Below are 26,054 nucleotides of genomic sequence, written 5' to 3'. Positions count from 1 at the left end.
ACGGCCCAAGGCTTTGTGGATAGTTACAGGTTCTGGTCTTGTGACGGTCAATCATGGAGAGATGGAGTTGTTGAGGAAGAATCAGCAAACATTATAGCAGTAGTTCACACATGCAGCTACTATACATTCATTCATTGTTATTTTCCTAAGAAATGGAGCGACCTAGGAGCTTATGCTACAGTACAGTCCAACGCACCGTAATGATGACTTCAAGAACAAAGAAGCATATACAAAGGTGAGATATCCTTCTGTTGGTGTGAGGTTTCAAACCTGAAATCCTTTAAAATACATTTCTGGAGTTCTACTTAAATATTGATATGCCACGCTCAAAAAAGAGTGGCTGCTTGGTAAAATACAATACTGAAATGAAATACTGCCTTTTCATAGAAATAAGAAATGTATTTGGAAAATTACATACCTGTAAAAAACTTAAAAATAAACATACTCTCACAGCTTGAGGGTTTGAATGAACCATGTACCAAGGAGTTGAGAAAACTCCTACTTTTGGTTACATCCAAGGTCCTCTGATGTTCGTTCAAAAGGTGCATAGCAAGGATGACTTAGACACTTCAGTGGCATTTATCTATGCTGCCATATTCCATTCAGAAACCATTTTAGCATATTCTACCCACAATGTGGCTTTTTATAACAAATCACTGTTATGACACACAAAATTGCTCTAAGTGTTTTTTCAGTATAGAAGAATTTTGAGTTTTAGAGCTCAATATCACAATCAAGCATGTTCTGTAAAAGCTTAAATTAATCCATTCAGTGCACTTGCTTTTAAATAAGTCTATCTTAATTTTCCATCATAGATAGAATTTCAGCTCAATTGCACTATTTTCCAAACACTTTGGAAAGAAAACCTTCCAAGTACTGAATCCAACACAAAGATGTTGAATGTATTCTCTGTGATTTAATTATATTTTCAGTCCAGATTATATATAGATTCTACCCGGGAAATTTTTCTCATTTGAATTGGGGGAAATGATCTTTTTAAGGTAATTCCTTTCTTAGCATTTACAAATGTCGACTGTCATGCTGGATGAGGATATTCATCAGGAATCAATTGAAAAAGCTTAATTTATACTGTTTTGAAAGTAAATGCTTCAATGATCATAAAAATATTTTTATGCATTCCTTAAATACTTTGAGTGTGATTTAATATATAAAAATATTTGTACAGGTTATTCTTCATCTTTAAAACACTGTAATTTTGCTTAAATACTCAACAAAAATGAGTAATTATTTAAAAATATTTTTCATCATTTTATAAAATATATATGGCATTATATTTTTGGATCTTGCTTGATCTGTTATTTTCCAAGTGATTAACCCTGATGGATTATATAAATTTATGTGACTATATCTTTAATTATATTTATAAATTTCTTGTCACATATTTGAGGCAAACCTGAGGATAGATCATTTAATAATTTTTTTTCCTTTGTAAAATATTTCATTTCTCCATTTTCTTCTTTAGTGGTCTTTTGAAGAATCCAATCTGTTGAGGAAATACCAAACATAACACATTTAATTATTTGAATTTAAATAAATACTTATCTCCTTAAATATAATTTAATTTAATAATATGTTAGCAATTCTGAGCATACAAATAATTAACATAATTGAGAGATTTTTTCCACTGACTTATTAAGTAATATTGCATATCAAGAAATGACATTTATCAAATTGCTATTTCATTTTTAACCTTTCATTGGTTAAATATATCATGACTCCTAGTAAAAACTAGTACATGTAATAAACAAACTAAAAGATTCTGGGAAAATATTTTGGAAGACATACAAAACGCAGTTAGCTAGCACTGTCTGTATTTTGCCATCATCTTTTTTTTGGAGAGAAATTTCCATCAAATAACTTATGGCCACACACTGAGGTCATTAGAGTTGATGAGGAATATGGTAGGTACACTGTGGCTAAAGGGTTGGGAGATTCTGTGTTGTCTGGTTTAACTTTAAATGTGTCAGAGCATATGTCTATATAGGCTTGGCATGCAGAGCCTCTTGAAAACAACCTGTATCATTTGGGTATAATGAAGTTATTGAAAATATGAAAATTTTCACATGGGGTGAATGTGTGTATTTTTCATTATACCTTTTGATTTGGGACATCATAAAAATTACAAGTGTTTTATTTATTTCCTATTATACAGAATAATAAAAATAAGCACAGGGGCCGGAAGGGATCTTTGTAATAATCTAATCTAAAATGCATATTTAAAAAAAAAATCAAGGGTCCTAAAGAAGTGTTTTTTTTAAATCTGTATATATTATAATATATATATTTATATATATAATATATATATTAAATTTGAGAGTGGATTATAATAGTTCAAGCAAAAACAATGAGTTAGTTCTTTCAAAGTCTGGTAACTTCATATCATTTTAATCATAAAATTATGGTAAATTATGCAAGACAATTATATATTTTTAAAAATAATTATTGAACAATTGAGGGCTTAGAGGGGATAAATGGTAAAAAATATGCAGTTTTAAATCAGAGAAGTTTTACTCAGGGCTTTATCTTTTCCACCATGCCAGAATCTAGATGATGGTAGATGAGGAAAAGGTGACAACAGGACAGATGAACATGAAAAGACAATAAATTTGTTGTCTTTAGAATGCCGGTACTCCTAGATATCTCAGGCCTTTTCCTTTAAGCCAAATACAAATGTTGTGGATTCACAAACCATTAAGCCCCTTAACTTGTGCCTGCATGTCCTGAGTTGACAATGAATCAGAGGAGGCTTTCACTAAAGCAGGTGGTGGTGAATTATAAAACGTTTCTCTTTCCTGCCCCACCGGCTCTTCATCTTTTATCCTTTCTTTTCTAAATCTTTTGCTCTTTTTCAACCTTCTTCTGCTTTCACATATTAAATGCATTATTTTAAAACTCAGCTTCTGTTGGGCCGGCCGAGTGGCACGATGGTTAAGAACTCGCTTGGGACGCCAGAGTGCCCTGGTTCGGATCCCACATATGAGGGCCAGTGATACTGTCTTCCACAGCTAAGATGCTGAACAACAGCTCAACCTGGAGTTGGGCTGCCATGAGTCGCCTGCGAGGGCGTAGGCTGCAGCCCCTGTGGCAGTGGGTTGCCATGGGCTACGGTGTGTAGCCAGCAGCCAGCGTGAACGGCCAGCAGCCAAAGTGAATGGCTGTCCAGAAGCTGGTAGCTGATCTGCCTCACCCGGGAAGAGCACAATGATGGTGCCAACTTGGGCCAGTGAAGCAATGTCCTCCACAACTAGACTGAAGAACAAAACAACAGCAACTTCTCTGTTCCCCTTCCCCCAATTCCCCAGTGCTATTCCCATCCCCACAATTCCCCAATAAAAATCTTTAAAAACAAAACAAAACAAAACAAAAAAACTCAGCTTCTGTTATCTAAATTTTCCCACCCAACCCCCAATATTAACATGGGGTTTTTAGTAGAAATTAGGTGATTAGAGTGGATATTAGGAGAATATAGGTTATAGCTTCAAACTGGATGGAGCCAATACTAGCCAAAATTTGAAACAAGTTTGTGTTCCGCTCCCAGACTTTCCTTGTAGTTTTCGCTTTCCTTCTTTTTCTTTCCCTATTTACTGAATGATCTTATTTATGCCCCCCTACTTCAAAACCCTAGGACAAAGGACCCGGTTAAATAGTCCCTGGCAGAAAGTACATGCTTACCAACTATATTATGGAATAAATGTTGAATGAATAAATTTATACTAAAATATAAAAGACTAAAAAATTCCCCACCCACCCCCTTAGCCAAGGATATGCATATTGAATAAGGGACAAAGTTTTAGGATTAGTAAATACATCAGTATGAGATTAAGTTAAGAGAGAGGAATGTACTGCCTTCTCAGGGTTCCTCTGTGGGCCGAGTCTCGTTCGACTCTACAGTGGAAAAGCTTAAAACAGCTCCTGGCATATAGCAAGCACTCGGTAAGTGCTAGTTCTCTTCCCTTCTACCTTGGAATCACAGTTCTGATTGCTGGAACTAGCTATACCTACTGGTCAGGACAGTCCAAAGGTTGTTAAATGGCCTTCCTTTGGGCCTAAAAAGAAGCTCTAAGAAGCCATCGGAATGTATCAACAAAACATTTGCTGGATGGAAGAATGTTTATTTTTGCATTTATGCTTTTTCAGACTGATGACAAAAAAAACCCGGTGGGTGAAACATATTTAAACGGAGGTATGCTGCAGAGGGAACCTATCCGAATATCAGCTCTGGCTTTCTTCTTCTCTTGTCAGCGGCATCCTAAAACTAGGGGCAAGTACAGGGGTCAGAATAGAAGACCACACTGAAAGAAATCATGACTAAAACACTCCCTCTATTAGAGGTGCATATAAAGGGAGAAACGGCCATCTGTAGTTCAGGCAAAACCTTGACTCCACTGAGCCAGGCCTCGGGTACCACAGTGTGGCAAAGCCAGGTATTGCAGACAGAACAGTGGGAGGGAGAGCTGGGAGTTTGAGATGGTGGAGAGTTGTGTCTGGGAGACTTTGCTGGACAAAAGCTATGGACTCTATTTGCTGACCTAAATGCCACTGACCTACATCTTTAACGTGCTCTGATCATCTTCTCTGAGATTCATCCCCCCAAAGGGGAAGTTAGTCAGAAGAGTGTCAGAAAGGGTCACAACAGTCGGTATTTGGTGGGAAACTTGTTATTTAAACTATTTGATTAAAAGATAATTCTGTTGCTCAGGTATTAGAAAAATGAATATGTGTAGTCACAATCTGTATTTTTAACATAGTTTAGCTGTTTACCAAAACAATAGGCAAAAGATAGGGTGATATTATGCTAGAATAAATGCCAATTTGATGTTTAATTGGAAAACATTAAATTCAACTTGTCTATGTGATTTTATTCTCTATTAGATTTATCCTAAAAGCTATCATCTTAATTCTGCTTCATTTAAAAATGACACAGTTAAGAGTTTAAAAAACCTTGCATATTTCAGTGTAAGCAAACATCTGTGTAAATATATGGATATGCCAGACAGAACGTAGGTGGTTACTCAGTTTTACAAGAGGATTTGAAATAGGAGTCCTTGAAACTGTAAGATTCCCCTTTCATGAATTAATTAATAAAACCTTTCTCTCACTCAGGTACAAAACATTGCATAAAACGTGGTATATTTGTTGATACATTAAAGAAGCATTCGATGTTGACAATACATAGAAATATATAATTAGGGTAAGGCTTATCTTAACCATAATTCTATTGCTTATATATTCATACACTGACAGGAATTTATTCTTTTCTTTTTCTATAAGAGAGAGTTTACACTCTTCTCTCATTATAATTAATTTAAAACGTCCAGTGTTATAGACATAGTATGAAGGTCTCTTATAATCCCAACCTCTAGAGAGATCCTCAGTGATTTTTGGGTATACTAATTTTTCTTTTATAAAAATGGGATCAAATTTGTGTACCGTGCTCGAGATACACATTTTTCTTTTTTCTTTTGTCTTGATCATCATTTCAATTTTTTCATAGCTGTATGATACTACGTTCCCCAGCATGGATACATCAGAATTGAATTTACCATTTGCTGTTGATAATTGAAATAGAAAGTCAAGGGAACTTTGGTGCTTACCTTCCACAGTGCTAATATGAGCAGCATTAACAGCAACAATCCAGCAAAAGCACTCAACAAGATAACCCATAGTGGCACTCTGCCCGGTAGCCCATCTTTCGATATTTGAATGGCAAGCTGAAAATTATTAAACAAGACTGTTAACATTGATAAACACCTATTAGGACTCCTGGTACTTTGGGTTCTTACAGGCTAAAATTTTCTATCGAAAGGTATACTTAATCTCATTACACGCAAAACATTGAGTTTACCTTTAAAAATGCCCTTCTTCTATTCTGAGTCTCTAACCATGTCAAATTTATTACTACCCCCCAAATTATAATCTTATCCTTAAGAAATCAATACATAAAGAGTAAACTGTCTATGAGTTAGAAAGCTCAATGGTAGAGGGGAATTTAATTCAGGGGGAACCAAAAGTATTGTATGTTTTAAAGATTTATTAATAGGCTTTAGTGCATTATCATAATAAGATAAGTTTAGGCTAGAATGTCACCATATAGGTTGTTCACATAAAAACCTGAGTAGATTGTCTTATTTTAATTCTAATATGTTTTGTTTTTTGTTTATAAATTGAGGTATAATTTTTATACAATAAAATATACATGTCTCAAGTGTGCAGATAAACGAATTATTACAAATACATTCACAATCATACAAACACATGCTCTGTGTCCCATCCCTTAGGTTTCTGAGAAAAAAAAATTAGATAGATATCAATGACTAATAACAGATCAAATTTCTGTATTTGCCTTTAGCCAGAAACATCACAATTCCTTAATCTAGAGAGAAGATTAAGGGTAAAAAAGGAAACTAACAGGGGAGATGTTTGCATATGCTGAATACTGACTCAAACCCCTCAAATTGCTCAGGGTAGGTCACTGCTGATGCATCTGAACACAGAGCTGGCAGCAGTATCAGACCTTTTAAAACAGACTTTAAACACAACTAAAAGAATTCCCTGAATTTACAGATACAGAAACTGAAGTCTGGACGGAATCAGTCACTTCTCTCAGATTACACAATTACAGAATGATCACTTGGAGTAATTTGAACCATTTAGGTATAATTTTTCCTTAGGATAAAATGTAGAACAAATAGCTCCCTGAGGAATTTTAAGCTAACATTTAGGGGAAGTAAAGCTAATTATACAAATTATAACAAAATATATTTAGGAGCTAATGTACTCTTTTCCAAGACTCATATATATTTTCCAGTACTCATATATATTTTTTGGTGCTTACTGGTGATATTTTGGCCTATGTGTGGAACAACTTTGCATTTATCAGGCTAAGTTCTCTTTATAAAGGAAGTAAACATTATATGTATATAGTGATGTATTATATGCATCTATTCTTTAAAGGTGAAAGTTTATCAGCAGTCATTGGCATTGTATGATTTGAAATAAGTAATAATTTGAAATAAGAGGTTTTGAAATAACATCTGAATGTTAGGTAGCTTCCAAATAGAATTTTATGACTCATAATATCCACATGGGGTATTTAAACTCTTCCATGATAAGAGGGGAAATTATGCTGAAGCGCCCACATCTATAACAAGTATTTTGGCTTTATTTTATAATAGCACAAAAGGAAAGAACTCCAACTATTTTATTTTTACCAAGGACTCAAGCATGAATTTGTATTAGGGAATAACACTTCATTTTCATTTCAAATTTCCCACTGGCTATATGAAGAAAACTTTAAAAAGTTCACACGTATTCCTGTATAACATAAAGACACTTTCGGTAAAGGAATTGTTTTTCAAATCTGCTCTTCAGATGTCAACTACATTTTAAAATGTCAGTTTTAAAGGAGGAAAATTACAAATGCATTATTTGTTATCAAGGTGAAAGTAAAAACATCAATTTACTGTGAAAGTTAGAAGCAATGAAGTCAAACATGGCATGTTAACTGTAAATATCATGGTTTTCCCCAGTTTCTTACAAAGAAGGATGAGACTGAAATCACATTTCAGGGTAATCAAGTATAATTTGAGGCATAAAGTGTCTGTCACTAACGGAGCAGTACTAGTCACTGCTTAAGGGGCTATAAGCAATTATACAACATTATGTCACAAAATTCAGAGTGAAATGTATAATGTTTTCAAAACTTCGAGTTGCACTTACCTGTCTTTTTTGATTGCCAGGACTTAAAACTAGTGATGTATTTTCACTATGAAGTTCTGCAGTTACAGTAAGATTTAAGCTAGAAAAACGTGCCTGAAAAGCAAACGGGATTTATTTTCAATATATTAAGCTAATCACAATGAGAGCTAGTCATGTTTGAGTAGTGCAATTTTTAAAAGTAAGATTTTCCTGAGATTAAAAACACTGGTTTTGTTAATATCCAAATGGAACTGATGGTATCAAATGATGACTGTATACCCTCCCTCCCTCCCTCTCTGCACTTAAATCCTTGTTTAGATCCTTGATACAGAATGGAAACATTTTTCTAAATAAATTTCTGTTAAGATCTATCCTTAGCAAAAACAAACCTCAAATGCTGCCCATATTTCGTGTAGCCAGGTATGAAATAGCTACACCCTGATAATGAGGTTTATATAGGAGTCTGTTTAGGCTTAAATGTGAAATTGCCAATATTCAACAATTTGTGACTTACAAAAATAGCAACTTAATATGATCAAATCTAAAAATGCAAATTTTGTATAATTAACCAGTTATTTCTAAGAGAGGAACAAATAATATAAAGTACAATGGATTAAGTTATAAAATAGTTTGTTGTCAGATGAATTTGACTTTATTAGAGGTAAAGAAATGTCCTCCTAGGGGATTAGAAAGCACAATCAGTAGCCACAAGATTGCCATGGGGATATGAAAGACAGGTTGGGGAATATAATCAATAATGCTGTAAAGATTTTGTAGGGTATCAGATGGACACTGGTCTTATTAAGGAGACCACTTCATGGAAGGTGTAGGTACCTGACCACTGTGCTGTACATCTGAAGCTGAAGCTGAATAATACTGAATGTCAACTATAATTTAATATATATATATATATATAGTCACAGGATGTGGAGTACAGGGAATAGAGTCAATGGAATTGTAACAACTGTATACAATGTCAGAGGGGTAGTAGATTAGGGGATGGAGGTTATCACTTTGTAAGGGGTGTAAATGTCTAATTATTACATTGTTTTGTATACCAGAAACTAATAAAAAATCCATATATATATGATATGTAAATGAATATATCTATATAGATATAGCTATAGATAGATAGATAGATAGATAGACAGGCAATAGTCTGTTCTAATATAATTAGTCCATAATACTATATGTTAACTCTACTCTTTGTCCAGGGTGTCAAGGATTGTCTCCCTATAATTCCTTGTCCCATAACTGAGCTCTAAAGTATTAAGGTAAATCCAAACTTTGGTATTATATAGGTGTTTATCTCTTGCGGTGCAAAGAAAAAGGATAAGAGAAGTTGGAGAAAAGCATATATCTGAACGGGACCTTGAAGATAACTTAGTAACAGACAAGGAAAGTGAGAGCCACAGAGCTGGTGAAGCTAGGACATGGAACATATTCTTTTAGACTTCCAATCTTGTGTTCTTTCTGCAGAAGCACTCTGCTTTGCATATACTAAGGACTGAAGAAAGCTTTGTTAACATATCCATAATTTCAGAGAACAATGCAATCACTTACTTTTATAAAAGTTGGTTTCCATAAGATAAGTGAAACATTCACTTGGCTCATGTCAGAAGGAGTCAGATTACACGTGATGGTGGCAAATTTACATGTACTGCAGTCCTGTTTAAATGTCCAGAGGTATATATTAGTATTTTTGACATTTGGTAAGAGACGCTATATTAAAATATTCTATAAGATAGTTATTTTTAGGTTGACATTGAGTTTATTCACTTAGAAAGCAAGAGCTAAAATGAGTATTCATCTCAGTTGAATTTACCTGAATTGTGCCTCGTTTGAGATCTTCAGGTTTGACTATAATTGGTTCCTTCCCAGAGTGGATACCACGAGGATCCTGAAGGCTACTGGATCTGCAGTTTGCATTCTAAGAAATGAAAATATTTCTTTTATCAGACAATGCCAGACATCAGAGGGAAGAATGATTTGGTACAATAATATGAATGATAGTCATTGACATATTAAAAAAAGATATATCTTTGTAAGCATCCCATATGGAAGAAGCTATGCTGCACCAGCCATCTACACCTACCTCCAGATAATAATTGCTGTTACGGAGCCAATTTTGAATTGTAACAGATAGCAGTTGAGGTTATGGAAAAGGAAGGTTGCTTGTAGAACTTACTATTACATAATTGATAAACTGATTAATTTATTATTTTCATTAAATATGTTTGTAAATTGCCATAATACAGAGAGAAGGAGTAAAAAATTAAAACTCTACTGAGGAAAAAAAGGGTTAGCATTTGTTATTCAATGTGATGGCTTATATGATGATTTATGAAACAAAAAAAGAGAGGGACTTTCATCTGTGTCCGCATATTCATCCAATGATATTTTTGGAGTCTCTGTATACTAAGTCTGTGTGGATGGAAGATGGAAGAAGCAGCCTTATCGACGTTAAAATGCCACGTTTATAAGTTAGCTGGCTCTGGATTGTTTTCCCAGACTTAATGTAATAAACCTTTTGCTTCCGCAGGACTCTCTGCATTCTTGATAAAAGGTAATAAGGATAAAAGGTCATCAGTAGTAGGAAAAGTACAGTTTTATTCTTTTCAGATTCTCACAGACATGATTTTTTTGTTAGAGGGAGACGCCTGAGGTTTATTTTTCCCTTGCCTTTAGAAAAATATTTAGATATTACAAGCCAGCTACCACTGTTGCTATTTCTTCATTTCTAAGAATACTTTAAATTAAAAATAAAATCTCTAAAAAGAAGACTTATTGTGATTTTTCTATGGTTTAGAGACTGAACCATAACAATTAACTACCACATAGACAGGTACTAAGGGAGTGCGCTACTGCTATTGTCTGGAATTGATTGCTGTTGCTGTAAGTGAGTCAACCGTGTTGTGCTGTTTTATGTTCAAGCTCTGTGTGCTTAAAAACAATTAAGAAGTCTCTTTCTAGCGTTGTTTGATCATCTCAAGCAAATGAAAGGTGTAACCAACATTTCAGGCATAAGTTAAACATTAGTTATCTAAAGTCTACTCTAATGGATTGAATAGTGACCCTAAACAGATATGCCCAGGTCCTAATACCAACAGGGTCATTATAGGTATAATTAAATTAAGGCTCTCCAGATGAGATCACTCTGGATTTAGGGTGGACTCTAAATCCACTGATGAGTGTGCTTATGAGACAGAAAAGGAGAAGACACAGAAACACAGGGAAGACACCATGTGAAGACATAGGCAGAGATCAGAGTTATGCTGCCCAAAGCTGAGGAATTCCAAGGATTGACAGCAGCCAACAGAAGCTAGGAAGGAGGCAAGCCTCCAAGGGAAGCAACACTGTCAACACCTTGATTTTAATATTCTGGACTCCAGAACTGTGAGAAAATAAATTTCTGTTGTTTTTAGCCACCCAGTTTGGGGTCATTTGTTACCACAGCAGCTGTAGGGAACTAATACATCTACTGAATAATGAGTAGAAGTTATTACTATTTAAAATTTTTTCTAAATGCTTCTCCATGTTCCTTTGGTAAAGCTCTTTCTCACAAGTGGCATGCAGAACAGAAGGCTTTAAATTCAAACTGAAAAAAATAACAGAGATGACATAATTCCAGGGCACCATGACTTACATCAGAAGATGACCATTCACTTGGGTACAGCACAGGATAACCATCTGATGTCGAGTTGGGGAATGAAATTGACAGTGTAAGTTCTGGCATTGGAAAATGTCCACTTTTTTTAATCTACGGGAAGAAAAATCAAAATATAATATTTTCTTTCTCTTTCAACAGTATCCTTTTGGTCTTATGTAGGACGTCAGTTCTTAACTGATGATTCAGTTGTGTAATATTTTGACTCCCAAAAACGAATACAGATGGTTTATGACACTGAACAAAGAATTGGCATAATTAACAGAGCAAAAAAATGGAAAATGGGGATGTTTAATGGTCAGTGATCATGTGCCTCAGCCACAATCATATATTGTTTCTTTATTCCCCTACTTCCAAAATAGGACTGAGATTCAAGGAAAATCAGAATTAAACATTTTTTTCTTTGTCAATTTACCATGCTTGTCATCCTTTCCAACATCCCAGTCTTTTGGGAGGTGGAACGGAGGGAGAACATTTACCTGACCCAGTCTGAACAGGTGAGCATAGTTTTGTTTGCTGCAACGCAGTTTGCTACAATTCCCTAAGCCCACAAATCATTTCTCACCCTGGCCTAATGGTATATGTCACCACCGTACAGGCAAACCAGGCCTCCATCTGCTTCTCTCTATAAGCCTATCCCCAGCTCTGGTTATTGTATCACTGGCTGTTGTTAATTCCACCCATGGTGAGTCTTTCCTGCTATTTAGTCAGAAATCATGTGTTCTGTAATTAATATTTATTTTTTTCTGATTAAAAATAATGTTTCTTATAGAACTGTTGGAAAATACTGAAAGAGAAAATAAGTTTCCTAGAATTTCACTACATTGTCAACATTTTAATGCATGGTTACCTGCCTTTACATTTGCATATATGCATATCTTATAAAATTTGTACCATAAAATACAAAACTTGGTGTCCCATTTGTAAAATTTATTATGCCATGCATTTTCCTGTAAACTGAGAGATTTGTTGGGAATATGACTTCAATAACCACTTATTAACAACAGGAGCAGTAAGTATTGTTGGCTGTGTTCCAGACACTGCTAATGTTTTTGCTTGCATTATTGCCTTTAAACAGCCCTATGAAGTAGATTCTCTTATTATCCCAGTTTTATCTGTGAGGCAACAAAGTTAGAATGAGAATAAAGAACTTCCAAGGTCACAGAGTTGGTAAATAGAGGAATTAGGTTCTTTCCCCCCTCCCCCAAATGGGCCCTCTGAACTATTAGAATAGCTATCTTTCCATTGAATAACCATATGACAATTTAGTTAAGTGATTTCATGTTAAGCATTTGGATCATTCCTAGGTTTTAATTTTTAAACTACTGTGAATAACATTGTTAAGAATACTTCTGAGCCTAAATCTTTGTTTGTATCACCAATAATTTCCTGTGGTAAATTTCTAGCAGTAAAGTTACTGGGTCTCACCTAAAAAAAAAAAAAAAAAAGTCTTTTAAAAAAAAAATTCCATTACTCCAATTTTAGGTTTTACCCCAGTAAAATAATCAGAAATACAAAAGATTTATGCTCAGAGATATTCTTAACAATGTTATTTATTTCAACATTCTTTATAATACTTTGGGAGTACTTGTTTCAAGTCTGGACTCTAATAAGTGACAATATATGAAGATCTACAATAAAAAACAGTGCTTAAGGAGATGGTAGTGGGAACATAAGTTATAGTATAATATATATAAAAGGTAGCGATGAGCAGAATAAGACACATTAATTTATTGAGTAAAAGAAAATACTACCAAGACAATTTTAAATAACCAATTTCTGAAATAGTCATAATTATTTTTTAAAAGTGCTTTTCTCAGTCATACTGAAAAAATAATGTAAATAAAGTCTACAGGTTTATAGGTAGTATCTATTTGGTGCCATAGTTTATTTTTTCTAGGAAATCATTCTCATTGTGTCTTATTATCAGGAAATTAGAGAGCTAGGTCTTTAAAATTGCTTCAAATATCATAATTGCTTTACATACAATTATTTTAAAATAGTGAAATTGAAAGAAAAATATGCTGGAATATAAAGACTGTTGAACCAACATATTTCTATGTGTCTGATAATACTTTTATGTAATATATAAATTTACAAATAACTCCTTACAATATTAATTTAGAGGTAATTTCTTACCTGGTAGAATATATTAATTTCATTTCCAATGTCCTCAGTAGAATTAATAACTTCAGGGACTGTCTCATTGGCCGCAATTAAAATATGATATTCACTTGCCGAGCTTAAAATAATGAATCAGAAGAAGAAGAATAAACCACAACAAAATTTAACTTTAATTTGCTTTCATTCTTTTTCTTTCTTCCTATTAGGTACCCCCAGGAAAAAATCATTATAGAGATTTCAAATCAGAGGGCAATTCTTGTACCCTGAAACCTAAAATTAAATCTTTGAGGAGGGTGAGAAGGATTATATAATTTAGTTCACTAGTCACTAATATTTATATGGCCTTAAAATACTAAAATATGTATTTGTTTAAAAAAAATTCACTGTTATCAAGTGAAAAGTTTCCATGAATGCACTAATATCACTTACATTTAGTGAACAGTCAGCTAAAACTTGGTATTTTTAGTAGTGGTAAATACATTTTAAATACGTTTAAAAATTGTTACCTTTCTACTGTTTAAAGTTCTATATTTACTGCTAAAGTTAAAAATTCAATCTTTTCCTTACAACTTCTTCATGATCTTTGGGTGAACTTGATAAAATGAAATATAATATAAGCAAAATTTTAAGTAGCACTTCAGTGAAGAGAAGACAATAAAATATATTTATAAATATTTGCCAAAATTTGGTTTTCAATAAATAAAAAATTCTTGGGAAAAATGTGCATACCAAGAGAAGTGGATACAGCAAAATAGACAAGCGCCAATAGAATTTAAAGGCTAAGAACTATAAGCAAAATGTACATGTATATCCTATAATACTCTCATTTTTGTGGTCGGTTATAAGTAAAAGGAAAGTGCCATATAAAATAAATCAATAACATGACAAGATTTTTAGACTGAACTTGACACTGATTCTGATACTTTTTTTACATATTGCACATATTTATTTAGCCAAACCTTGGAGTCCTGCTTAAACAAGGGAATTTATAGTGGGAATTTTTGCCAACATGATTGGTGGTTGGACAGATCAGAAGGCCTTAGGAGAAAGGACAGTTTATGACAAGTGGAAGAAATAAAAAGCTATTTGTAAATGATAAATGACTGAATCTTGTGTGTCCAGAATGGACAGGCTAATCAGACCCCCACAATGAAAATGACAGCCAAGAAAAATGCTGGTGACCTCGAAGGACGTTGCCTTTTGTGAGGACCTTCAGGGTCTTTAGCTTGCACCAAGGGCTTAAGGCTGGACTGCTAATGCAATCGTGCATCATTTGCACTTCACATTTGAGATTACTCAGCGTGTTGGTGCTCAAACCTTGGCGTGCATAAGAATTACTCGGGGGGCTTATTTAACACAGATTTCTGGGCCCCACCCCCAGGGTTTCTGACTCAGGAGGTCTGGGCTGGGGCCTGAAAATGTGCCTTTCTCTCTAGTTCGTTGTAGGTAACTGGCCAGGGACTGCACTTTGAGAACCTCTGGGTGAGTAGAAAGGCATCAACCTAAACATGCAGTTTCCTCTTACCTGGAAAACTGCAGTCCAGCTTCATACTTCACTGGGATAGAAATGTTTACTTCATTATCATAAAGGGCTTCAGGAGGTTCTTCGCTGTCACTAGAAAACACGGAGCACATACGGACAAATCATTAAACCATTGACTATTTAGAGATATTTCTGAACATTTGGAAGAGCAGCTGACGTTGGCAGCTAAAGAAAAGCACAAATGAGTGGAATTCTTGATTTTTTTTAATCAAGGTGGGGAGGGAGGTGAGGGATGGGGATTGTTAAAAGTTCCCAAGTTGGTTCTGAAGTGCAGCTAGGGTTGAAAACTACTGTGATTTAGTCCCAAGTTTCTCAAATTTCCATGAGGAGAATGATAAGAGTCCTTGGGTCAATTCTTAAATACACAGGCTATTGGGCTCCTCTCCTAGGAATATGGGTTTAATAGGACCTAATTGGTGCCCAGGGCTTTTGTGTTTTTAACAGGTGATTCTTATTGATCACAGGTGAGGACATTGTAAAGAGATGGAACCAGGGTCACACAACTGAGAGCAAATCTAAAATCTTCTGTCTTCAATGTCATAGTATTTTCCATCCTAAGTACTCGATGCTCTTACGTAAGCACTTATTCATTCCCCTGATTTTAGTTATCATTTCAGTTATATTATTATGTAAACACATGCATATATGTGTATACACACATATACACATACATGAATCTCGTGATCCTTGTATTAAAAATGCATGTATGAGTGATAGGACCGGTTCAAACACAGGCTCTGAGCCAGAGTTCATGGAAATGTTCTTGATGTTGACATGCTTTGGGCAAGTTATTTACTCTCTGTACCTTGGTTTTTCACCTACAAAATGGAAATTTTATTTAAATAATAAACGATGAGTAATGAATGTAAAGTGCTTAACATAGTGCCTAGGACATAGGGAATAGTTAATAAGTGTTAGCTTTCACTATTATTATTACATACATCCCTCCACCAAGTGACTAAGCGCCTAACATTTTTTTCTTACAAAGTGGCCAGTGAGTACCTTTTAATGACCCTGCTTTTTCCCCAAATGTATTAAGTGGCTTTGCATGAGCCATGAGGGAGTGAAGATAATCCCCTGCCTTGGGTTACAGATTTGGTGTGATTGAGATTTTGTTATGAATGGTCCCCTTTTCTCCCCCTATTTCACACGGTGGCCAAATTAATCTTCCTAAGAAGCAGCTCTGTACCTACGACTTCATCTCTCAAAAACTTTTCTGGCTCCTCATAGTTTATTCAATTAAGAAAAAAATGCCTCCATTCTGACATTCAATACTTGCCATAACATGGTAGGATGAACACTCTTGTTTACTTTCCATGACTCCTTTATGTATTTTCTGTATTTGAGCTAAAATGGATTACCCAATATTCCTCCAAATAGATCTAATGGTCTATCTTTAAGTTTTTGCTCAAGCTGTATATTTGACCAGAAATGCTCCACCTAACCCCTCTGTTTGTGAACTGCTATCCATACTTTAAGGACCTTCTCAATTATAATCTCCTTGATAAAGCTATCTTCGGTTGTCATTGCCAAGTAGATATAACTTCACCCTTCATTAAGTCTCTGACACAAGCCTTATATTTCTTTAATGGATTTTCTTTATTCTACACTGAATTGCAAGAAATTATCTACTAGACTCAGCCCCCTACTGTAATATTCACCCCATGAAGGGGGTGAAGAGGTTCACGCCCTTATTATTATATTCCCTACAGTGACTAGTTCAATATCTTGTCTGTAGTAGACATCAAATAAATATTTGTTGCATTGAATTGAATTGAGCATACAGAATTAATCTATTCATTAATTCATTCTTTCATTTATTCATTCATTCTATATTTATTTAGTGATTATTAGATGCCAGGCACCATGGTAGTTACTTGAGAATAAAGCAATCAAAGATAGAACTGTATCTCAGAGAGCTTATGGTCCATTGGATAATTATATTTAAAAAAAATAAAGCCACTATTTCAATTTTCTTATTAGCCTTCTGCTATGTTTAGTCTACGATATCTTTCAGAAGCTTTGACATTTTTGGATAAAATTTGTTAAGCTGCAAAAAGATATCATGCAACTAAGTCTGTCTAATGATTCAGTTGACCTTGATGGGAAGCCAGTAACAGTTTTTAAATTAGCAGAGCCTGTAAAATTTTAAATGAATTTAAATGCTTTTGGCTGATATAAGTGATGTGTGATTACAAAATGTTCTACAGCTCATAGAACCAATGGTTTAATCCAGTTAGATGTATCATTTCTATTAAACAAAAATTTCTTTACTTTGCTAATTACTCATGAGGCTGTTTTTGTGAAGCAAAGAGGTTCATTATCTTCTACTTCTGATACCCCCCCAAAAATTATAAGAAGCTTCCAGTGAGTCTATAAAGCAAAATATTCTAAGTATACAAAAGAAATTATATACATTCATACACATGCAGTCATGCACACATATAAACCAACCTTGTTGCACTTAAATAAATGGTCACATTTTCCATGAGATAGGATTTATTAAACTGAAATAATATTTTGAAAGTTACCTGTGAAATAAAAACACACGTTTAGTTTAGTACCAGATAAAGAAAACATTTACTTTGATTAAAATATTCAGCTACATAAATGATATTACCTAAGCTCAAATTATGAAGTTATTTCAGAAAAATTATCTTATAAAATAAAAACTCATTACATCTCAAAAATAGATAGAATAAGATATGATGTACACACACTTTTTAACATGAAATGTAATATGCTTTGCATATTAATATAGAATTTAAATACTTCACTCAAATTATATGAATAAAGTGATTTATACTAACCATAAGCCATTACCAGGAAGGTACCTCCTATTTATTTTATTATATTACTATAGTTTGCAAGATCACAATCATAAACATTATAATTATGAAATGATCATAATTAAAGCCTCATTAAAGTAAATCTTCAAATAAAAGCAACTATCTATACATATTCATTATAAAATAGAGGAAAACATACTTGGCTCCATTAATTTGACAGTATAAAAAAGTTTTGGACCTTTAAGAAATAACAACAAAATAAAACAAAATAAAAGACTTGGCTATTTAGAATAAAGTAAATTATAATAATAAAAAAGTAGTGAATTTTGCTTACAAAAGTTTGCATAGTTAAAATAATACCTAAGAAAAGCTGGAAAATGTTTTTGTTATACTGACACTCTGATACAGGTAACTTACTTTTGAGAAATTATGCCTGAGTGTGTGTGTGTATACACTTATATATGTATATATGAATTATATAATGCATGACTCTTCATAAACACCAACAGGGAGACCAAAATAGATTATTTCTTGAAGAAGTACATCAACAGCAGAGTTCTAATCCCATGGTCCTCATAATAATGCTTATAAAACCGTATTTCCCATTTTCAAAACTAATCTTGGTTTGTGCTAAGTTTGGAATTTTGCCAGCAAAACACATAGTCCAAAATGCACAATTAATAGAAACTATCTGACATTTTATCTTTTTAATTAAGTGCTAGACAGGACAGAGTTTAATATTTAAAGCTCTTTTAATCAATTTAGATACCATTCACAGAAGGGGATAACTAGAAGGGATAACTAGATTCATGGGTCATGATATTTGCACGGTTGTACCATATTACGTACTCTTTGTTTTTGGTGTTTTCTTCTCACACATATATCTTGAGTTACATTAAAAAATATATTTCTTCTAAAAATCTGCAGCTCTGCAGTTTTTTTATTGCTTTGAAATAACAATCACAATTCCAGCTGAAGCTTTACTGGGTAGGCTTGAACTACAATAGACTAAGGGTCAAATTGCCCAAGTCTGTCAAGGAGCTTCTTTTTTCCCTGCTTTTTCTTAGCCCCCTGATTGGCCTGGACATATAAGTCTTGGCATTCCTGATGAGCCTTTAGACTGAGGGAAGATACTAGCAGAGTCCTGGGGCCGAAGAAGCTGCCTATTGCATATTGACCTGATCCTGAAATGCTTAAACTCTACATCTAGATCTTGAAATCGAAGTATATTCTAAGGGTAAAGCCCGTGTAAAAATTACTTGCAAATTATCCCAATTATCTTCATATCTCTCTATTGATGACATGACACACTTTGATTTAGGCTTTTGTCACAAGCAGAAAGGAATTGCTAAAGAAACTAAGAAATAGTTAATAAACGATTAAGGTTGTAATTAATGTCTCTAATGATTGGAGTATAACATAAAGTGTGCCATTATTCTTTGAGAAATGGAGATAATTCCATGGTTAATTAAAGTGGTCAAAGGAAGGAGTAGATATGAATTGATATTCCTTATTTCCATGTCAAATAACAGGAATTATGGGTGAAGTTTTTCAAATGTGATGCGTGTTTTATAGATTTGTAGAGAAGAAATGTAATTTCACAGTACATTTTATTTGGGATAGTTGAGAAATAGACTTTATGATGAGATTTCAAGACTAAATTGGTATAGCTAGTTAGTTCCATAAACTAAAATGAACATAGGAGATTTATTGAATTTAATAATTACTGTGATTCATAGTAGTTTCCTGGATAACTGGTAACCATGACACATGTATTAAGGGGAAAGGTCTTTTTAAATTCTCATTTGCAAAAAGAAGAGCTGAAAGATTTCATTATAGACATGTGACTGCCATTTCCAGACATCCCACTCAGTGCTGATGTATTAAAGATGGCAGGGATCTATTGTAAAGTCTTATTTATAAAGCATTATAATATGAGAAAGTTGGAATAAATATTAGGAATAGTATATCTTTTTTGTTTGTTTATGTTTATGTCTAAATAATCTTCTTATCTGAATCATTTTGATTAAATATTTTCCTCCTTAAGAGTGAGAAGAACAAATATTTACTGAAAAGCAACCTTCAGTGAAAGAGATAATTATTCTCTGCTTTTCATGGAAAGAAATATTGTCGTTAAGAAGAGATGAAAGTGCTCTCCTCACCTCTATTCAACTACTACAGGAAGTTCTAACTAGGGCAATTAGGTAAGAAAAAGAAATAAAAGACATTGGATTGGAAAGGATGCCTCTATTTGCACATGACATGATCTTCTATATAGAATACCCTAAGGAGTCCTCTAAAAAACTATTAGAAAGAAAAATAAGTTTAACAAGGTCACAGGAGAAAAGATCAATATTGAAAAATCAGTTGTATGTCTATACATTAGCAATAAACAACCTGAAAATAAATTTAAGAAAATAATTTATTTTAGCCTAGCACCAAAAAGAACAAAATGCTTAGGAATAAATTTCACAAAGAAAGTGCAAAACTTGTATTCTGAAAACTAGAAAACACTTTTGAAAGTTATTTGAAGAAGATCTAAATAAATGGAAAAATACCCCATTGTCATGCATCAGAAGACTTAATATTTTTAAGATGGTTATATTTCCCAAATTGATGTACAGATTCAGTATAATCCCTATCAAACACTGTGCTCCTTTTTTTTTTTTTTACAGAAAATGACAAGCTGATCCTAAAATAAAAATAAAAATGCAAGGGACCTGGAACGGCCAAACAATTTTGGAAAATAAAACATAGTTAGAAGACAAAATTTCTTGATTTCAAAACTTATGACAAAGCTATAGTGGGATAATGGCATAAAGAAAGACATATAGATCAATAGAATATAATTAAAAGTCAAGAAACAAGCCTATTTATTTATGGTCAACTAATTTTCAGTGAGGGTGCCAAGATAATTCAACGGGGGAATAAATAATCTTTTCAACAAATGGTGTGGGGCAATTGGATATCTACATGCAAAGGAGACTCCCATATGAGAATTTCCCCACTCCATTTTCTCAGATATGTTATCTAGTATAAATTTGTAATTTTGTCTTGGTGTTTGAGTTTGACTCATGCAATAATTGCCTTTTGATTCCAAGAACTCAAAATTTCAACTCAATCTTCTTCACGTACATCACCCTAAACTACCATGAGGACTTATATATTTGGCTTTGAGCATATTACTTTTCATGTCCAATTGCCACATGTATTTTGAATAATCTGCTTACCATTTCTCCTGTCCTCAGGAAAGGATATCCAACTTTACATGTGATATTATGATTGGATTCACAACTGTCTCTTTGGATAGCCTAGGAAGAGAAAGTAAACAGGATTAGAGTGGACACGCAGGTGAAATCCTTGAGCTTGGCTTTCTGCAATTTTCCCAGCTGTGCCTTGGACTTGGTCTTGCTAAGATTGTTCTCTCAATTTAGTTGGGAGAGTCACAACATTTTGGGATCAGGTGCATGCATGACACAGTCCAAGGAAATCTTTTTTTTTTTTTTTAGATTTTTTTTTATTGGGGAATTGGGGGATGGGAACAGCGCTGGGGAATCGGGGGAAGGGGAACAGACAAGTTGCTGTCCTTTTGTTCTTCAATCTAGTTGTGGAGGATGTTGCTTCACTGGCCCAAGTTGGCACCATCATTGCGCTCTTCCCAGGTGAGGCAGATCAGTCGCCGGCTTCTGGACAGCCGCTCACAGCGGCTTCTGGCCGCTCAAGCTGGCTGTGGGCTACACATGGTAGCCCATGGCAACCCCCTGCAGCAGGGGCTGCAGCCTACACCATCGCCGGTGACTCACAGCAGCCCAGCTCCAGGTTGAGCTGTTGTTCAGCATCTTAGCTGTAGAGGGCAGTGTCACTGGCCCTCATATGTGGGATCCGAACCGGGGCCCTCTGGCATCCCAAGCCAGGTCTTAACCAACGCGCCACTGGGCTAGCCCAAGAAAATGTTTAATTATTACTTAAGTTAAGGGTGTGTGAAGGACAAAGCATGCCACAATGTCTTGTCTAGATCTTCCACTGTGAAATGGATGTATTAATAGCACCCAACTCACAAGGTGATTAGGTGGCTAGAGGAAATAATCCTCATATAGTCATTTAACACAATTTTCTTGCCAATGTAAGGATTTTACATAGAAAGTGGGAAATAGTATCTTGATTTTTCTGCATGTAAATTTTCTTTTTTTTTTGTTCAGTACATGTATTACTCCCTCTCTATTACACTGTTTTGACTTTATTATGTTTATTGTTTTCCATGACAGTCTCAATTGCAGCAGTTTAAGGACTCTGTGAAACATGATTTTTGATACATCAGACAGTCTCTTATACGGAATCCAAAAAAAAGATGTTATCAGAACTAAAGCTTTAAAGAAAGTCTTGGTACTTTCACTATTAGAGATTACTAATTTTGTACAAAATGCTTTTGGTTCTTTTAAAATCAATATGATAAAAACAATTAGCTCAGCAATACAAAAAGTAGCTTCAGTAAATGAAATGAATAAATAAATGAAAAACTAAAAGTTTACCTCAATTCCTGAAAAAATTAGATTTGGTGAATAGTGCACCATGGTTCTGGTGTTGTAGGCACTGTCCTTTTTATTTTTGACTGTGAGGCTAACATTGAACCTGTCGTTGTGGGACCTGACGATAAGCAGGCCCTTTTCTGTGGTGGATGCATTCAGGGCGAGGTCTGAGATACATTTTTCTTTGTTTCCACAGTCTTTGGCAAAGGGAATCTGAAATGGTCACAGAGAAGCATCTGTCAAAATTTACTTAACTACTATTGAAAATTATCTATTAATACGTATAAAAGCAATGACATATTGACAAATAAGCAACTCATAAAGAGAATAGATTTCACTACAGAACTGTTAAGGTATTTTATATTTGTTCCTATAATTTATAGGGGAAAAGAATAAACTTTTACTTTTGAATAGCAATTCTTCCAGTCCTTTAAAGAATGCACAATTTTCATAGATGTTTGTCACTGGCTTTAATGTGTTTGAGTAGAAGTTCCAAAAAATCAAGTCAAGTACTTGAAGATCTAAGTCTATCAGGGAACACTTTAACTCAACTCCAATTATAAGGTTTTCTAGTAAAAAGAATCGAATACTTAGGAACATAATAGCATTCAGTCAGTAAGTTGGAAATTGGTCACACCACATAATTGGGAGCTTTCCTTGAGCCTTCTTGTTCATTAAGCCCCTTCCCCTTATATAATCCATCATCAAGAACTGTCCATTCTGCCCCTCTTCTAAATATCTCCCGAATCCTTGCTCACCTTTCCCCTTCTACCACCCCCCCTGGTCTCACCATCCTTGTTTCATCCCTGAATGAAAGTAACTGCGTCCTAACTGGTCTCCTGCACCCATTCATGCTTCCCTCCAGTCATTCTCCACATTGCAGCTGAATTAATCCTTAAAAAATACAAAATCCATTGCCGCTGCTGAACCAGTTAAAGCCATCAATAGCATTCTATTTCTCTTCAAAAAAGTTTAAAATCTGTGCAGTGGCACACAGTCTTGAATGATCTGGCTCCTGCCTGTGCCTCCCGCCTCATCCCTCACCAACTTTGGCCCAGCTCTTCACATTCAGTCACACTACGGGGTTAGTTTTGTCCCTTTTAGGGCTCAGAAACTTTCCACATATCCCTCTGCCTGGAACACTGCTTCCTCCCCTCCTCGAAATAGGATGGAGATTCATCCTATCTGCAGGTCTCAGTTTAAATGTCACAACTTCAGGGGAGTGCCCCTGCCACCTCAGACTAAGCAGAAGTTCCCTCAGATCTCGGAAGCTTCCCCTCTTTCCCCCCCCCACCCCTGGTACCCCCGGCCAGCACATGCTCTAAGTAGAACCTAATGCTTGTTTCCTAGGTTACACTGTAAGCTCTGATGCCTGGTATGGACTCGTATACACTCATAAGACACTCAAGATCTATATTTGGAAGGAAGGGAGAGCAGAAGATGGGTGCATGGGGAAAACTAATTCCTCATCCTCAGTGTTTCCTTCGTGCCACACTTGTGACCCCTCCTTCTATGCACTCACTCATTCTTTCTCAGGGCCGGGACAGTGGACTCTGAATTTGTAAGCAGGAGCTGGTTGAACACAGGTCAGTCCCTTTCAATCTGTTCTGCTTTTGGGGCAAAGGTGTGCTCAGGGGAAGCACACATTCTTCTCTATACCTCCATTCTGCAAGTTTTATGAGGTATCCCCCCAGCCTTGTGGAGAAGGCCTGAGAGTTCTGAGCACTGCGGATAGACGGCCTATTTGGTTATCTGTGGCCTAAATCTGGTTCAACATGAGGACACCCATTTTACCTTAACCATACCCTGCTACCCAGTGTTCACTAGTAATAAAGGGAGCCCCAATTGGCCAACCCATGTCTTTCTTTTAATTGGTTCTGAATTCAGGAGAGATAAAAATAGGTGTCATTTATAAGTTCCCTTAAACTCCAACAATAGGAAGTTAGAAGAGTTAAAAAAAGTCTAAAAGAGTCTAATTCTTTTTAAAAATATAATTATAACTAATTAACTATAATTGTTAAATATAATTTTTAATATAATTGATTTAGGGTTGTGTATGTGTGTCTATTAATGTGTTTTAGATTTTTCCTCATCTATTCCCAAATAGGTATTCTGAATTTAAGAAAAAAAAGAGACTTACATATTCATGTACTGAATTCGCTAAAGCATCATCAAGAATAGGCCCATTTTCTGGATCGCTAAGATTAAAATCCAAAGTTATTCTTACAGAGTCCCGAAAGTCATGCTTGTCCTAGAGGTAAAAACAAAAATACATCATTGGTATCATATTTATTGGGTGTTCTGACCTTGTTATGGCTTTCTTTTTCTGCCCTTGTGGGTCAGCCTTACTGGGACATTCTTGTGCACCTGATATGACATATGAACTCATCAGGCTTTTGCTTTGCTGGAGAGGGACACAGCTGGAATGCAGAGGCTTCAGATGATGACCAGGTGACTCACCTTCACCTTCTCAGAGGGGTCTGCTGGAGTGATGGAATATGTTGCACCTTATGTCACGCTATACCACTCTAAGCTACTTGCATGCCAATATCACTTCTCTTGAGACCTCAAGCTAAAAATCACTATGTAATCCGAGGAAAGTCTCCCACATTCAGAAGAGCAAGCTTCCTCTAAATTGAATTGCATTTCATTAATATAATATGCACCTCAAATTGTAAGAATTTTCTAATGTAAAAGGATAAGTAAATAATGTTAATACAATCAATATTGATTACACTATCATGCGCAACAGCCATCAATTATGGCATGTCCAGAATTATGAGCTTTTATACACATTACTGAGAATTATTTCAACAATCCTCCAGGATGAATAATCACTATGGTCTTTATTTTACAAATGAAAAAAAATGAGCCTCTAAGAGACTAAATAACTTTGCCAAAATCACTCAGAATTTGGGAAAGCTGGAATACAAATTCCATCTTGCCTGACTGTAGAACAAATGTTAAATTACCCACTAAAATCAAAAAGAATTTTGGAAATTTTGAAACTAGTTCATTCTTTTTAATACCAGTGCCTAGATACTAAATTTTAGACAAATATACACTACAGTGATTTTTAGCAGGTTGGAGTCAATGCTACATCTGGTTTCACGTCCTTCCAAATTTTATCGAACTTCTAACTCCTAAATGTTCAGTTCTGATAAACCGAATAGAAGGCACAACCCCAGGTTTTTTGTTTCTTTTTTTTCCCCATCATAGGTTGATCTTAGTGTTGACAGAATAAGTTTATTTTGACATATACCGTGGGGAATATTGACTTGAAATTCACAGAGGAAAGATCAAGTACAGCATACCAGCGTGCACATTCTCCGTCACTCTAGCTACAATGTTCCAAAACTAGAATATAAATACATAAAGAATACAGAAAAAAGTCAGAGTTGGGGGAAAATCAGCCTGTTCCTTTAAAACTCCAAGATCATGTTCAAGTCTCTAAGTTTCAATCTCAGTTACTGAAATTGGTGTTTTCTTTCTGTCTTTCTTTCATTTTCTTTCTTTCTTTCTTTCTTTCTTTCTTTCTTTCTTTCTTTCTTTCTTTCTTTCTTTCTTTCTTTCTTTCTCTTTCTTTCTCTCTCTCTCTTTCCTTCCTTCTTTCCTTCCTTCCTTCCTTCCTTCCTTTCTTTCTTTTTCTTCTTTCTTTCTTTCTTTCTCTCTCTCTCTCTCTCTCT

The 26,054-nt window shown here is 34.8% G+C and overlaps 1 protein-coding gene across 1 annotated transcript in view; it reads right to left on the bottom strand.

The window, feature by feature from the left end:
- Positions 1 to 239: 239 nt before the first annotated feature.
- The window catches only part of ITGA1 (integrin subunit alpha 1), a 154,954-nt gene continuing 129,139 nt past the window's right edge, over positions 240 to 26,054 (bottom strand). Inside the window, exons 18-29 of the mRNA XM_019641443.1 lie at positions 24,509 to 24,619; positions 22,372 to 22,581; positions 21,073 to 21,153; positions 17,508 to 17,584; positions 15,036 to 15,125; positions 13,526 to 13,628; positions 11,366 to 11,479; positions 9,545 to 9,649; positions 9,283 to 9,387; positions 7,741 to 7,833; positions 5,616 to 5,732; positions 240 to 1,504 (exon numbers count right to left, since the gene is read on the bottom strand). Coding sequence (XP_019496988.1) covers positions 1,460 to 1,504; positions 5,616 to 5,732; positions 7,741 to 7,833; positions 9,283 to 9,387; positions 9,545 to 9,649; positions 11,366 to 11,479; positions 13,526 to 13,628; positions 15,036 to 15,125; positions 17,508 to 17,584; positions 21,073 to 21,153; positions 22,372 to 22,581; positions 24,509 to 24,619 — 1,251 coding nt within the window. The 3' untranslated portion in view covers positions 240 to 1,459. The remainder of the gene's footprint in view (positions 1,505 to 5,615; positions 5,733 to 7,740; positions 7,834 to 9,282; positions 9,388 to 9,544; positions 9,650 to 11,365; positions 11,480 to 13,525; positions 13,629 to 15,035; positions 15,126 to 17,507; positions 17,585 to 21,072; positions 21,154 to 22,371; positions 22,582 to 24,508; positions 24,620 to 26,054) is intronic.

The sequence above is a fragment of the Hipposideros armiger genome, unplaced genomic scaffold, assembly GCF_001890085.2.
Source record: "Hipposideros armiger isolate ML-2016 unplaced genomic scaffold, ASM189008v1 scaffold_60, whole genome shotgun sequence".
In the NCBI taxonomy this organism is placed as follows: Eukaryota; Metazoa; Chordata; class Mammalia; order Chiroptera; family Hipposideridae; genus Hipposideros; species Hipposideros armiger.
This window is presented reverse-complemented; position numbering and strand designations above follow the sequence as displayed.